Raw genomic sequence first — 14664 nt, forward strand, 5'->3', positions numbered from 1 at the left:
GGGGGGTTAGCGGAGAGTGGTGAGTCATACCTGGGCTTTTACGAGGTTGAGTGGGCCTTTCATGTTGTCTTTCTCGTAAACGGGTGTCAGAACGGAGAGCCGCGGTGACGAGCTCCTCGAAAGAGTGAGTTTCGGGCTGCGTACATAGGTGATCTTTGATGGATTCATTCAACGATTGGTAGAATACTCCCCGTAACGCTGGATCTGACCATCCTGCTTCTACAGCCAGGATCCTGAAATCGATAACATGGTCACTAACCGATCGATTTCGCTGCTTCAGGGCTAAAAGCCTGCGGGTGGCCTCCTCTTGTTTTTTAGGTTGATCGAATACCAGTCGGAACTCCCTGATGAAATGGTCGAAAGATAGGTGGGTGATAGGATTTACAGCCAGAAATGCTTGAGCCCATTGTAGAGCTTTATTGCGTAGGGAGTTTATAATTAATGTAATTTTACTATGATCTGACTGATAGTACCTCGGGGCTTGCTGGAACAGTAGGTGGCACTGTAGGAGGAAACCGCCGCATGCTTCGACATTACCCAGGAACGGCTCAGGTTGTAGGCGGAAGTTTTCCGGGGTCATAGCGGAAGCGGAAGTGGAAGCGTTGCTGGCAGCCGGGAGCGTAGCTGTGGGTGAAGGTGTAGACATTTGACCAGTTAGATCCGTTAAAGTTTGTGTCAAACCGTCTAGACGTCGAAACAGCTCTTGTTGGGCGGATGCAATTTGGGACAACGCGTCGGCTTGATGACCCAGAGCGATGCCTTGCAGATTCACGGCGACACGGAGTCCTTCTGGGTCAGCTGGGTCCGGAGTCTGGCCAGATCGTTCTGTCATGATTCTTCAGGCTAAGCGAACCCAGATGCTGGAACCCAGAGTAAAGACAGGTCAGTGGCAGGTGAGTAATCGTTTATTGATTCTCCGTGTGAGGCTGAGGTTTGGTCCCGGCGAGGTCCGAATGTGAAAATGGCTTGTGTTGTGGCGTGGCTGGAGGTGTTAACGCGGTCAGCGTACGGCGAGGAGTCTTCCGGTTCACTGGAACGGCTTAACTGATGACCCAGACTGGTGTCACTCGTAACGTGGCTTCCTGAGGCAGGAGAATAGGAATTAGGTTGGGTACGTGAGCAAAACAAGATAGAGCATAGCAAGACCAGGCGAGTCACCGTAAGGGTTAACGATCTGGCGTCGGCTTGAGGCGCTGGAGCTCCTTAAGAGCAGAAGTGATGATGAGGAGAGTGACAGCAGCTGGTGGCAATCAGGAGAAGAGTGAAACAGTGCTGGAGGGGGAGGAGTCTGCCAGAGGCACCATGACAGTAACAGTATCACAATCCCATCTGTTACAGCTGTAACAGTATCACAATCCCATCTGTTACAGCTGTAACAGTATCACAATCCCATCTGTTACAGCTGTAACAGTATCACAATCCCATCTGTTACAGCTGTAACAGTATCACAATCCCATCTGTTACAGCTGTAACAGTATCACAATCCCATCTGTTACAGCAGTAACAGCATCACAATCCCATCTGTTACAGCTGTAACAGTATCACAATCCCATCTGTTACAGCTGTAACAGTATCACAATCCCATCTGTAACAGCTGTAACAGTATCACAATCCCATCTGTTACAGCTGTTACAGTATCACAATCCCATCTGTTACAGCTGTAACAGTATCACAATCCCATCTGTTACAGCTGTAACAGTATCACAATCCCATCTACAGCTGTAACAGTATCACAATCCCATCTGTTACAGCTGTAACAGTATCACAATCCAATCTGTAACAGCTATAACAGTATCACAATCCCATCTGTTACAGCTGTAACAGTATCACAATCCCATCTGTAACAGCTGTAACAGTATCACAATCCCATCTGTTACAGCTGTAACAGTATCACAATCCCATCTGTTACAGCTGTAACAGTATCACAATCCCATCTGTTACAGCTGTAACAGTATCACAATCCCATCTGTTACAGCTGTAACAGTATCACAATCCCATCTGTTACAGCTGTAACAGTATCACAATCCCATCTGTTACAGCTGTAACAGTATCACAATCCCATCTGTTACAGCTGTAACAGTATCACAATCCCATCTGTTACAGCTGTAACAGTATCACAATCCCATCTGTAACAGCTGTTACAGTATCACAATCCCATCTGTTACAGCTGTAACAGTATCACAATCCCATCTGTTACAGCTGTAACAGTATCACAATCCCATCTGTAACAGCTGTAACAGTATCACAATCCCATCTGTTACAGCTGTAACAGTATCACAATCCCATCTGTTACAGCTGTAAAAGTATCACAATCCCATCTGTTACAGCTGTAACAGTATCACAATCCCATCTGTTACAGCTGTAACAGTATCACAATCCCATCTGTTACAGCTGTAACAGTATCACAATCCCATCTGTAACAGCTGTAACAGTACCACAATCCCATCTGTTACAGCTGTAACAGTATCACAATCCCATCTGTTACAGCTGTAACAGTATCACAATCCCATCTGTTACAGCTGTAACAGTATCACAATCCCATCTGTTACAGCTGTAACAGTATCACAATCCCATCTGTTACAGCTGTAACAGTATCACAATCCCATCTGTTACAGCTGTAACAGTATCACAATCCCATCTGTAACAGCTGTAACAGTATCACAATCCCATCTGTTATAGCTGTAACAGTATCTCAATCCCATCTGTTACAGCTGTAACAGCACGTCTGTACTCACATTGCTGCATTTGACTGTTTCACTTAGAAAAACACTGAAAATCCGGCAGGTTGGGACTCCTTTTGGGTAATTTTTGATAAAATGTGAAATGAAGTTTTTAAAATTAATACCCTTAAATAGAATTAAGGAAAGAAGTGCAGCATGTTTGAGGATACAAAATACTGAGGTTTCATTGGTGGAGAGTAAATCTGCAGGTTTGTTGCTGCTGACTGGGTTTGTAACAACAGCTTTTCTATTGTATCACAATCCGAACGTTGTGTAGAATATCGTCACATGCAGTTTATCTGTCTTTGTATTTATAGCCCTCCAAGAAAGAGCCAGCCACAGACCTCAGGAAACCACGTCTGCGTATCTCCATCTGCCAGGGGCTGCAGCCCCCTCATGCTCCAAGAAGACACCGGTGCCGGGCATCACCGTCTGACACAAAACACGGGACGGCCAAATTAAAAAGCCAGGAGACAAAGGGGATGGCAGGCGAGTGAAAGCAGAAATGATGAGTCTGCCCGCTCCTGGAGTCGGGGGACGTGTTGCATGTCATCTCAGTGTCTCGGTACCTGGCGGTGTGGTGATGATGTGCTGGGCCCGGCCCGTTCGGAGCAGAGTCAAGGGCACAGAGGTGACGACGAGTTAAACGCTCCAACTGTTCCCCGTCTCCAAACAAATATATGGATGAGAGACTCTGCTGCCAGGGGGGGGCAGAGATCAAAGAGGGGCAGTGACAGCTCTGAGTTTGACCTCTGAACTGTCTGACATCTCAGCCGCCTGAGACATACGTGCAGTCCATGGTTGGAAAGCTAAATTTGTTTTTTGCATGGGGGGGGTCTCATGACAGAAGACGGGGCGACAGACCATCAGATCCTTTTAAGGTAAATGAAACGGGATTTTTATGACTTTATCTGCACGTATGCAGGAAAAGTCTGACATTGACACCGACTGTCAAGAACGCAGAACAAATGATCTCTGTTGAGACCTTCTGAACGTTCCAGTTACTGACGCTCAAAATGGGTTCTGCATGTCGTGTTCTGCGTGTCGTGTTCTTTGTGTCGTGTTCTGCGTGTCGTGTTCTGCGTGTCGTGTTCTGCGTATCGTGTTCTGTGTGTTGTGTTCTGTGTGTTGTGTTCTGCGTGTCGTGTTCTGCGTATCGTGTTCTGTGTGTCGTGTTCTGCGTGTTGTGTTCTGCGTGTCGTGTTCTGCGTGTTGTGTTCTGCGTGTCGTGTTCTGCATGTCGTGTTCTGCGTGTCGTGTTCTGCGTGTCGTGTTCTGCGTGTTGTGTTCTGCATGTCGTGTTCTGCATGTCGTGTTTTGCGTGTCGTGTTCTGCGTGTCGTGTTCTGCGTGTCGTGTTCTGCATGTCGTGTTCTGCGTGTCGTGTTCTGCGTGTCGTGTTCTGCGTGTTGTGTTCTGCATGTCGTGTTCTGCATGTCGTGTTTTGCGTGTCGTGTTCTGCGTGTCGTGTTCTGCGTGTTGTGTTCTGCGTGTCGTGTTCTGCGTGTTGTGTTCTGTGTGTCGTGTTCTGCGTGTCGTGTTCTGCATGTCGTGTTCTGCGTGTCGTGTTCTGTTTGTCGTGTTCTGCGTGTTGTGTTCTGCATGTGGTGTTCTGTGTGTCGTGTTTTGCGTGTCGTGTTCTGCGTGTCGTGTTCTGCGTGTCGTGTTCTGCGTGTCGTGTTCTGTGTGTCGTGTTTTGCGTGTCGTGTTCTGCATGTCGTGTTCTGCGTGTCGTGTTCTGCATGTCGTGTTCTGCGTGTCGTGTTCTGCATGTCGTGTTCTGCGTGTTGTGTTCTGCATGTGGTGTTCTGTGTGTCGTGTTCTGTGTGTCGTGTTCTGTGTGTCGTGTTCTGCGTGTCGTGTTCTGCGTGTCGTGTTCTGCGTGTCGTGTTCTGCGTGTTGTGTTCTGCGTGTCGTGTTCTGCATGTCGTGTTCTGCGTGTCGTGTTCTGCGTGTCGTGTTCTGCGTGTCGTGTTCTGCGTGTCGTGTTCTGCATGTCGTGTTCTGCGTGTTGTGTTCTGCATGTGGTGTTCTGTGTGTCGTGTTCTGTGTGTCGTGTTCTGCGTGTTGTGTTCTGCGTGTCGTGTTCTGCGTGTCGTGTTCTGTGTGTCGTGTTTTGCGTGTCGTGTTCTGCATGTCGTGTTCTGCGTGTCGTGTTCTGCGTGTCGTGTTCTGCATGTCGTGTTCTGCATGTCGTGTTCTGCGTGTCGTGTTCTGCGTGTCGTGTTCTGCGTGTCGTGTTCTGCGTGTTGTGTTCTGCGTGTCGTGTTCTGCGTGTTGTGTTCTGCGTGTCGTGTTCTGCATGTCGTGTTCTGCGTGTCGTGTTCTGCGTGTCGTGTTCTGCGTGTTGTGTTCTGCATGTCGTGTTCTGCATGTCGTGTTTTGCGTGTCGTGTTCTGCGTGTCGTGTTCTGCGTGTTGTGTTCTGCGTGTCGTGTTCTGCGTGTTGTGTTCTGCGTGTCGTGTTCTGCATGTTGTGTTCTGCGTGTCGTGTTCTGCGTATCGTGTTCTGTGTGTCGTGTTCTGTGTGTCGTGTTCTGCGTGTCGTGTTCTGCATGTCGTGTTCTGCGTGTCGTGTTCTGCGTGTCGTGTTCTGCGTGTTGTGTTCTGCGTGTCGTGTTCTGCATGTTGTGTTCTGCGTGTCGTGTTCTGCGTATCGTGTTCTGTGTGTCGTGTTCTGTGTGTCGTGTTCTGCGTGTCGTGTTCTGCATGTCGTGTTCTGCGTGTCGTGTTCTGCGTGTTGTGTTCTGCATGTGGTGTTCTGTGTGTCGTGTTTTACATGTCGTGTTCTGCGTGTCGTGTTCTGTGTGTTGTGTTCTGCATGTGGTGTTCTGTGTGTCGTGTTTTACATGTCGTGTTCTGCGTGTCGTGTTCTGCGTATCGTGTTCTGCGTGTTCTGTCGTGTTGGTCCAGATCCACCCAGAGGGACCCCACCCACTCAGTTTTATGCATGCATTCAGTAGTATGTTCAGATGAGCTGTCACTGCAGACAGAAAGTGTGAAAAATTAAAACTTTTAACCTGTTGACAAAGAAGCTGCTGGAACTAGAATCACTGGTTCTATTTACAGTTGAACTTCGTTTTCATATCTGTGTGTTTCTACACAAATTGTGTATAAATTCTATTATTCATGCCTTCCAGGGGGGGCTGTACCTCAGCATTTGTAACAGTTCCAATCAAACTTTATTTATAAACAGGAAAAAAGAACTTAAGAATAAAAACAGAATAAAAATGTTCATTTTAAATAAATAATGATAAATCACAAGCACTACCCACACACACACCCAACACAGTGAAACATGTGAAGAAGAACAGACAAAAGTAACTTGCTCACTTTAACGGGATTTCTATGGAATACAGTTTGAGTTTATCTCAATTCTCCATGAAACGGCTGGTTTTGAACTGGAGCTTTATACGTTAAATGAACTGATTAATGTGCATTTATTGTTAGCCTCACACCTCTGTACGTTTGTTATCTTAAATGTTCATCTACATCGTCCATTGTTCCTGTGAGTTTTACAGAATAGAATCAAAAACCTGAATGATGAGAAGATCTGTCATAAAATGCTGGTGTTTTGCATAAACGTGCAGAGGAGATGCATGCGTGTTGCTGCAGCACGTTGAGGGGAAACTGGCAGCCTTTAAAGATTTGCCTGCGTGTTTTGACAAAGGTGTCACACATGACTGCAGACAGGCTCCTTTTTATCATTCTACAGGGGCATTAAAATGACTCAATGCCATCTGGAGCTGTGAGAATAAAAGCTTTCCTGTTAAAGACGCCCATCTTAATTGGTAAATGTTTACTTGCGGGAGGTCTCAGTGGCAGGCGCACCATTTTAACGAAGCACTTTGCAGCGTTGAGCTCCTGCAGCTTCACTTTGAGTGCTTTTCTCCACAAACACGACCCGGGGTTGAACTGCTGATGATCAGCGGTGAAGGCGTCTGAAGCACAGAGCCGATCGGCCCACCAGAGCGGAGTGTGCTCAGTGTGCGGCCTCGAGTCACATTTACAGACAGAGCCCTGTCATTTAGGCGTCTGATGATGGATGTGGCTTCAGTTTGTGCTTTTGGCTGCTGGTTAACAAACCTGCAGCTGACCTACGGTCACAAAATAAAAGGTTTTTGGATGATCAAAAAAAGTTAAAGTCACTCTATCTGTCACACACCTAGGTGTGTGAAATTGGTTCTCCGCATTTGACCCCTCCCCTGGAGGAGCGGTGAGCTGCAGACACAGCCGCGCTCGGGAACCATTTGGTGGCTTGACCCCCCAATCCAACCCCTTGATGCTGAATAACAAGCAGGGAGGCACTGGGTCCCATTTTTAGAGTCTTTGGTATGATTTGGCCTGGATTTGGACTCACGACCATCCAGTCACAGGGCAGACACTCTACCACAAGGCCACTAAGCCGAGACCAATGTGCTGATCTCAGCAGAAAACAGGCATCCACTGTTTATGCGTTTCTGTTTGTCAAAGTGAAATCCTCGCTCTCGGCTGTTGGAGTTCATGCACTGCTTTGCTTTTTTCTGTGGAAGTCATAAGAAAGATTCTGCACAGTTCTGTGTTTTTATTCCCATATTTCTTTGGTGTTTAAAGACTTCTGCAGTTTCTGGCTCTGCACCGTGAGCACGTTTGTTCTGCAGAGCCTTGAGAGCTCTCCTCCCTGAAACAGCTCACAGTCAGACCCTTCATGATGCCTCATTTGTCTCCATCACAGCAAAAACCACTCACCAAAGCGCAGTACATTTCTGGCGGATCTCCACACGTGATGTCTGGAGGGTCAAGGGTCACGCGCAGGTACTTTGTCATGTCTGTAGCTTCTGGCTGACAGGCCATGTAGTCCCAAGCTAGGCCCTCCTCCGTATAGATCTGAGACTTGCACACGTCGTAGTGTCCCCACGCCGTCTGATAATGCTGCAGCCCCCGAATGACTGTGGAGCACAGCAGCTGCAGGACAAACCAGGTCCACCAAAGCATGGTGTCTCTGCTGCGGGACACGCTCAGAGTAGCTCCGTTTCTTCACAGACGTGGGAGGGCGGTTAATCCTCTAAACTAACTGCAGGTTTGAGGAGTCGATGAGGAGTCCAGACACACAGGCAGCATCCTCAGCTTCAGCAGCTTCCAGCAGATGAGGTTCCCTTCATTTCAGTGGGCTTCATTCCCATCACAGCGGTCACAGTGAGCGCTCTGAAGGAGGGAGGAGACACAGATCAGGTCAACACAATGATCAACACACAAGCAACACACGTCACACCTACAAAGGTGGAATGACGTTTGTCTAAGTCAGAATTCCCAGCCTGTTGTTTTAAAGGGTTTATAGGATTCTGTTGTGACACCTTTCAGAGTAAACTATCCATATATATGATGATATATCACCTTTGGCACACTTAAGAACTTTATTTTTTGAAATATGAGTTACTTTCACAGCTCATTTTCCAACCCGGAAGTAAGACGACTCCATCTCTGAAGCTCCGCCTTTCTCTCCTTGTGGGGTCCGCCCATTTGATGACATCATCCTAGAGTCGGCTTTAGCGGCGTGTCTGCATTTCTCCACGAAAACAAACAAACATCCGAACTTTTGCAAAGATAGATGTGGAGATTGCGCAGAGAAAAATGAAAGAGTTTAGCCCATCACCGCTAGCTCCACTGAGAAAGTGGGCGTGTCAGTTAGATTGGGGGCGGGGCTAACAGGGCAGACTCTTCCTGTAAGGGGCGGTTCCTCACTTTGTGATGTCACAATGCGACAAACTACTTGTTTTCATGGATTGGGAGGGGCTGGTGCTCAGAGAGCAAGTTTTTAAAGGAATACTCAGAGATGCGTGAACGGATCAAAATACCACTTTGGGGTTGTTTTGGATTAGGCCCCTATCCAGAACCACCAAACTGTTAAGTTTCATGTGTTCCTTCATAATAATCTCCCAGAATCACTGCATACAGTTTAAGTTCACTCAATCGTCTATGAAAGAAGCCCCTGTCCATGTTTGAAGTCAAAGCGATTCTTTAGACTCCTCACGTCCTTCAGAGCTGCAGTTGTTTTTCATTTTCTCAAAGTACATTTTTGGCCGTCAGAGTCAAAGCAGCAGCAGGTTTGTGTGCTTCTCACGGCTACCTGGAGCCATCAGTCAGGAGTGAAAGTCACCGGATGATGGAGTCCAGCAGCCATCAGTGTTGAATGACGTCAACATGGCTGCCTCCATCTTCACTCCTTTCTACTCTTTAAAAAGAAGCAGAGTTCTTCTCTGCTGTGGGAAGATGAGCTGAGATGATCATGTTACCATGAAAGCTGTGAGACCATTTCTTTTCATTTCACCTTCCTCCAATATCACCGTCAGAACAAATATAAACGTCTTTTACTTCATGTTTGCATAATTTGTGTGACAGAGAGGCTTCGTGCTGACAGGTATTGTTCACCTGGCAGCTTAAAAGCCTCACATTTGGTCACCTGAGCAGCACACATGGAGATAAGGCCTTTCATACCCATGTGATCACAGGTTTCTGATGCAGTTCAACCATCCACTCTTCGCCTGAAGCCGTGGGAGCTTTTGCGGGACACAAACCTGGAGATTTTTTATCATCAGCAAATAAAAAAGTGTGACAACAGCAGTTCATAATGAATGATGTCGATAGAAGCGTCTGTAAACACATGGAAGTGGTTGAAATCGATAAACAAATCTGGTCATTCTGTCTAACCACGTCCATTTAAATAGTAAAAGGAAATAATCCCCTCCCCCGCTCATGATGACCATTTTCAGCCACAGGCTTGAATACACTCCAGATGCAATAAAAGTCCATGTCCATCTGAGGCGGGAAAGTGTCTGCGCTGCTGTCCACACCTGGCAGAGCCTTCAAAGATGCTCCTGTCTGGAGGTGTGGACGGCAGGCTCAGCTGATAGAGCTCTGCTGGAGGAAGAAAGTGGGGAAAGGAAAAGAAAGAAGGCGCCGGCGTCAATCAGAAAAACTCCAGCTGGAAGCCAATTACAAATCTGAAAATGCAGCTCCATGTGCCGATGCTGAAGATGGCATTTCTTTCACGGAACGCGTGAATCAAATTACAGCCGTTTGAAAGAGAGCCTGTTGCAGAAAAGCCCCCGCTCTCATTTTTCAAGTTCATGACTGATACGAGCGTTAACGAGAATCCATCGCCTCCATGGTTCATGACGACCATCAGGCACCAGTGAGTGGAGGTCACTTCACCTATTTTAAAAAGTCCGGCCCTGTTCTTGCATGAGGGACAGCAAACTGAATTACTGTGAAAGTTTTGTATTGAATTCATCAATACTTAGAGAGTTTATCTGCACTCTGCTGCAAACACCTGTACGCCTGATGAATGTCTGTTTTTAGAATTCAGGGTTCTCCATGTAGTGATGTGATGACATGAGGTCAGACTGTGATTAATAATTAGGTGAGAGGATGGACGACCACGTCATCACTGCTGATGTGCTTCATTCATTTTGAGAGTTCTTTGGGGGTTTTTCATCTCTGGCTTTGATTTTCTGATTCTCATTTCAAAGGCAGGGAGCTGTCCGCGGTTCTGAAACGCAAACAGCTCTTTGGGACAGAGCTCAGACAAAAACTGGTTTCCTCTTTACATTTGGGACACATACTTTCCCTTTATCCTGTTCTGACCATCATTTGAAAACAGCTAAACTTCTCCTTTAAGACTTTAAAACTTCTGATCCTTTCAAAATGATGCTGCTGGTTCCTGGCAACTAAACCGGGTTTAATGGTCTCAAAGCAAAGACTCCGTCCCTTCCCTGCTGAGTCTCAGAGGAATTCATGTGAAGAACAGAAGCTTCCTTTTTGGAGAGCACGCGCTATCTTTTCTCTTTTAAACGTTTATCTGTATTCCATCCAATATTTGGCTTTGTTTTCACATAAAGACTGTTGGATCTTCTGAAACGCTCCCCACGCGCGGCAGAAGCAGCTGAACAGCCCTCTGCGTGACTGTCGTGTCCGTGGAAGTTTCTCCTCCTCATCAAGCATGCAGAGCAGCGCAGCATGATGCAAGCTCCTTCAATTCTTGGACATGTCACAGAAATCTGAGTCCAAAGCTGGCGGCGTGTGGTCTATGTCCAAATGCTTCACTCCAGTCTGACACTTTTCTTTGGCTTTTAGTGGGATTCGAGGAAAGGTGGGATGGGATTTCGCACCTGTTGCATAAAAAGGTCAGAGGAAGAAGACCTTCAACCCCAAAGGCGTTTTTAGAGCCAAAGCTCCACCACGGTTCATGACCTCCCAAATCTTCCCAAACAAGGATTTTCCCTCGTTCAGTGAAATTCCTCAATGAGGGAAACTTAAACGGATTCAGCTTTTGTTTCTCCCAGAAGCTCATTCTGTCACTGCAGCCTCTTCCCGCTGCGCCGGGAACAGAACTCGGCTCTGTTTGAAATGATCCCGCGCGCGCTTTGGCCGCGAGACAACCCGTGAGCGCGCCAAAAGACCAAAACAATACTTACATCAAAGTTCCTCAAACGAAGACGAGATGCCCAGTCAACAAGTTTTTTCACAGCCCGAACCGAACGGCGGGACTCCGGTGTCACGGTGACGCTGACTCTGGTTTTCACGGAGATAATCGGTAAAATTGTCACGGGCGCAGAACCCGAACCACATCGTCCTCTCTATGGATTCCTCTTCGTTTCCCGAACTTCTCCAGAACTTTGAGAAGTCGCCAAGATATCCGTTTTTTTGATACGGATGGTGGACGCGATGACCGGCGGGATCTACGGAGCGCGTCCCCGCGGTACCTTCATCGGAATGGCGCACAAAAGATCAGTCCCACGATGTTGAAGTCCATCTGCGCGTAATATGGTCCCGCAGGACAGCCGCTGATAGCGCAGGATGGGACAAGTTTGCGGGATTTCTTCCGCCAGTCGAGCTGTCTCCGAATGAGGAGAAGAGAGAGGAGCAGTCTGGATGAAATGGAGCCACATGTCCAGCTCCACGCGCGCGCGCGCGCTCCGCCGGGTCCTAAAGATAACACTAGCTGCTGACTCTGCTTCACTCCGTGACTCTGTGCTGGGGAAGCTCGATTCTTGAATGTGGACCGAGCCGGTTCTGGTGTTTCGGGAAGGCGCCAGCTTTCCTCTTCTTCGTCATTTGGAGGAGAAGTTTCCACGACAGAGTCCAGAACAAAGTCCGTTCCAAAACTGCGTAACGGACCAGGATGCAGAGCAGAGAATCCGGTTCTATGAATGGAAACGCGGTTAAAACGGAGACTCACCTGTGGAGACGGAGATGAACTTCACCTGCGGACCCACCTGGAGGCGGGAAAACGGACTTTTCATGTGGAAGAGCGGAGCTGAAAGAATAACCTTAGTTCAGGTGCGCGTGCAAAGCTCACAGCTGGAGTCACTAATGCCCCCCCCCCCCCCCCCCCCTCCCGCCACGGGGCGCCGGGCAGCGCGCGGCGAGAAACCACGCTGACAGTTCGCCTTAAGTTCGCATTTTAATGGCGCTTTAACGCCAACTGTTACCGATTACACGGTAACGGCACCGTGCCCGGTGAATGTCACCCAGAGAGGGGGGCGGGGGGTCACAGCAGTCCGAGAACTGACCATCACACAGTAATTCCTGAAAGGCTGATATTTGTCGCGCGTATTTCCGTGCATGAGAGCAGCACAGAAAGTGATGGATATTCGCTTTTTCCGCAGCATTTCTGCGCGTGATTCAAGTGCGTCCAAGGCTGCATTGAGGGTTTAGAGGGAAAGCTGTCTGGCTCCTCGGTGTGTGAAATGTTTGAACAGACTTTGAAATCAGGACCAAGGACAGCTCTCGAACACTCCTTTCTCTTTCGGCTTTTCCCATCAGGGGTCGCCACAGCGAATCATCCTTTTCCACCTCACTCTATCATGGACATCTTCTACCCTAACATTAGCCAACTTCATGTCCTCTGTTAAGACATCCATGTATCTCCTCTTTGGCCGTCCTCTTGCCCTCCTGCCAGGCAGCTCCATCTCCAACATCCTTCTACCAATATATCCACTATCCCTCCTCTGAACATGTCCAAACCATCTCAGTCTGGCTTCTCTGACTTTGTCGCTAACACAGGCAACATGAGCCGTCCCTCTGATGTACTCGTTCCTTATCCTGTCTAACCTGGTCACTCCTAAGGAGAACCTCAACATCTTCATCTCCGCTACCTCCATCTCAGCCTCTTGTCTCTGTCTCACTGCTACCGTCTCTAACCCATAGAGCAGAGCTGGTCTCACCACTGTCTTGTACACCTTTCCTTTGAGTCTTGCTGGCACTCTTCTGTCACACAACACTCCTGACACTTTCCTCCACCCGCTCCAACCTGCCTGCACTCGCCTCTTCACCTCTTTTCCACACTCCCCATCACACTGAACTGTTGACCCCAAGTACTTAAACTCCTGCACCTTCTTCACCTCAGTCCCCTGTAACCTAACGCTTCTACCTTGATCCCTCTCGTTCAGACACATGTATTCTGTCTTACTACGACTGACCTTCATGCCTCTTCTTTCCAGAGCAAACCTCCACCTCTCTAGCTGTTCCTCCACCTGCTCTCTACTCTCACTGCAAATTACAATGTCATCCGCAAACATCATTGTCCAGGGAGATTCCTGTCTTACCTCATCTGTCAGCCTGTCCATCAGCATAGCAAACAAAAAAGGACTCAAAGCTGATCCTTGGTGTAGTCCCACCTCCACCTTGAACTCCTCTGTCTGACCTACAGCACATCTCACCACCGTCATACTTCTCTCATACATGTCCTGAACTACTCTGACATACTTCTCTGCCACTCCAGACGACCACTCCGCGGTCAGCGGTCAGCTCTCGAACACGTGGATGGAAAAAACGTCAGGATTGAGTAGAAACGAAATCATCAACAGAAATCTGGAAAACAGAGTTCAAACATGAGTTCATCTGAAATTAATAACAACCCCCCCCCCCCCCCCCCTGCAGTATATTTAACATCGTTCTTAAGTCTCATTTCCAGATGAAACACAGTGAGAAACTTCCAAACCTCTGAGTTCAGCCCCCCCCGTCCTCCACACCCCCGCATTGATTTTTTTCCCATTAACATGCAGCCGAAGCCCCGTCATCCTATTAGAAAGTGACAAAGCCATTTCTGTTCTGATAAAGGCAGATTTGGGGGGAGACTGCAGCTGAATGGAAACAAGCCTGTCCTCTCCTTGGAGCTGGGGGGGCGTGGGGGGGGGCTTCTTGGTTTTGGATTGATCCTTCCGACCTGCCGTTGGAACCCATGAAGAACCTCAGAAGTGATGACATGAAAGCCCCTCAGGGTCAAATGAAGGTGAACGGAGCAGCAGCTGAAAGATTCCTTCATTCACAGCGCAGAAGGCCCCCCCCCGCAGCTGACAGAAACGCAGGCTCGCTCTTTGATTCTGCTCCAGGGGTCTGTGGATGGTTTGAAAGTGGAGTCCACCTGCCACAGCTTTAATCAGCTGTGACCCCAGTGGTGACCCCTGGGATGGGGTGGGGATGGGTGGGGGGACTCTGTATCTCTGCATGTGTTAGCAGCCCAAGAATAAAGGACTTTACAGAAAGCAGATTCAACTGGTAAAGATAGGAACACCTTTCAGATTCCAGCTTGAGGCTTGTTGCTTCTACTTTTTCTATTTCTAGAATCATTTCTATCTCTGTGAAAGGTTTTCTCAGTGTATTGATCTGCTTTTCTCCAGATGTGGAGCAAGGTGAAGCAGCATGGAGGCAGCAAGTTCATTCAATTTGTTCCAAAGTCTTTCTTCTGACGAGATTCTAACTATTAGGGCTTACAGTATTATGGGCTGTCAATATTAAATACCTTTACTTTGAAAGGATACCCATAGCTTTTCCTTTTCCTGTCCAGAAAGATCTCAGGAGACGTGTAGCCGTCACCTCCTTCAACTCTCCTGACGCTGAAAACCTTTGGTTTGTGTGACGATGCAGGCCTGAAGCCTCTTTCTGACTCTGGTTGGGATCAAATTG

General features: G+C 48.0%; 1 protein-coding gene across 3 annotated transcripts in view; it reads right to left on the minus strand.

The window, feature by feature from the left end:
* Positions 1-12055, minus strand: part of LOC105357770 (netrin-G1) — a 50432-nt gene extending 38377 nt beyond the window's left edge. For 2 of the 3 annotated variants that reach the window (XM_020700187.2, XM_020700186.2), the window contains exons 1-2: positions 11172-11924; positions 7447-7902 (exon numbers count right to left, since the gene is read on the minus strand). In XM_020700187.2, coding sequence (XP_020555846.1) covers positions 7447-7692 — 246 coding nt within the window. In that variant the 5' untranslated portion in view covers positions 7693-7902; positions 11172-11924. The other variant, XM_023965377.1, reaches the window with a different exon arrangement.
* Positions 12056-14664: the final 2609 nt, after the last annotated feature.

Source organism: Oryzias latipes, chromosome 17 (genome assembly GCF_002234675.1).
Source record: "Oryzias latipes chromosome 17, ASM223467v1".
Classification (NCBI taxonomy): Eukaryota; Metazoa; Chordata; class Actinopteri; order Beloniformes; family Adrianichthyidae; genus Oryzias; species Oryzias latipes.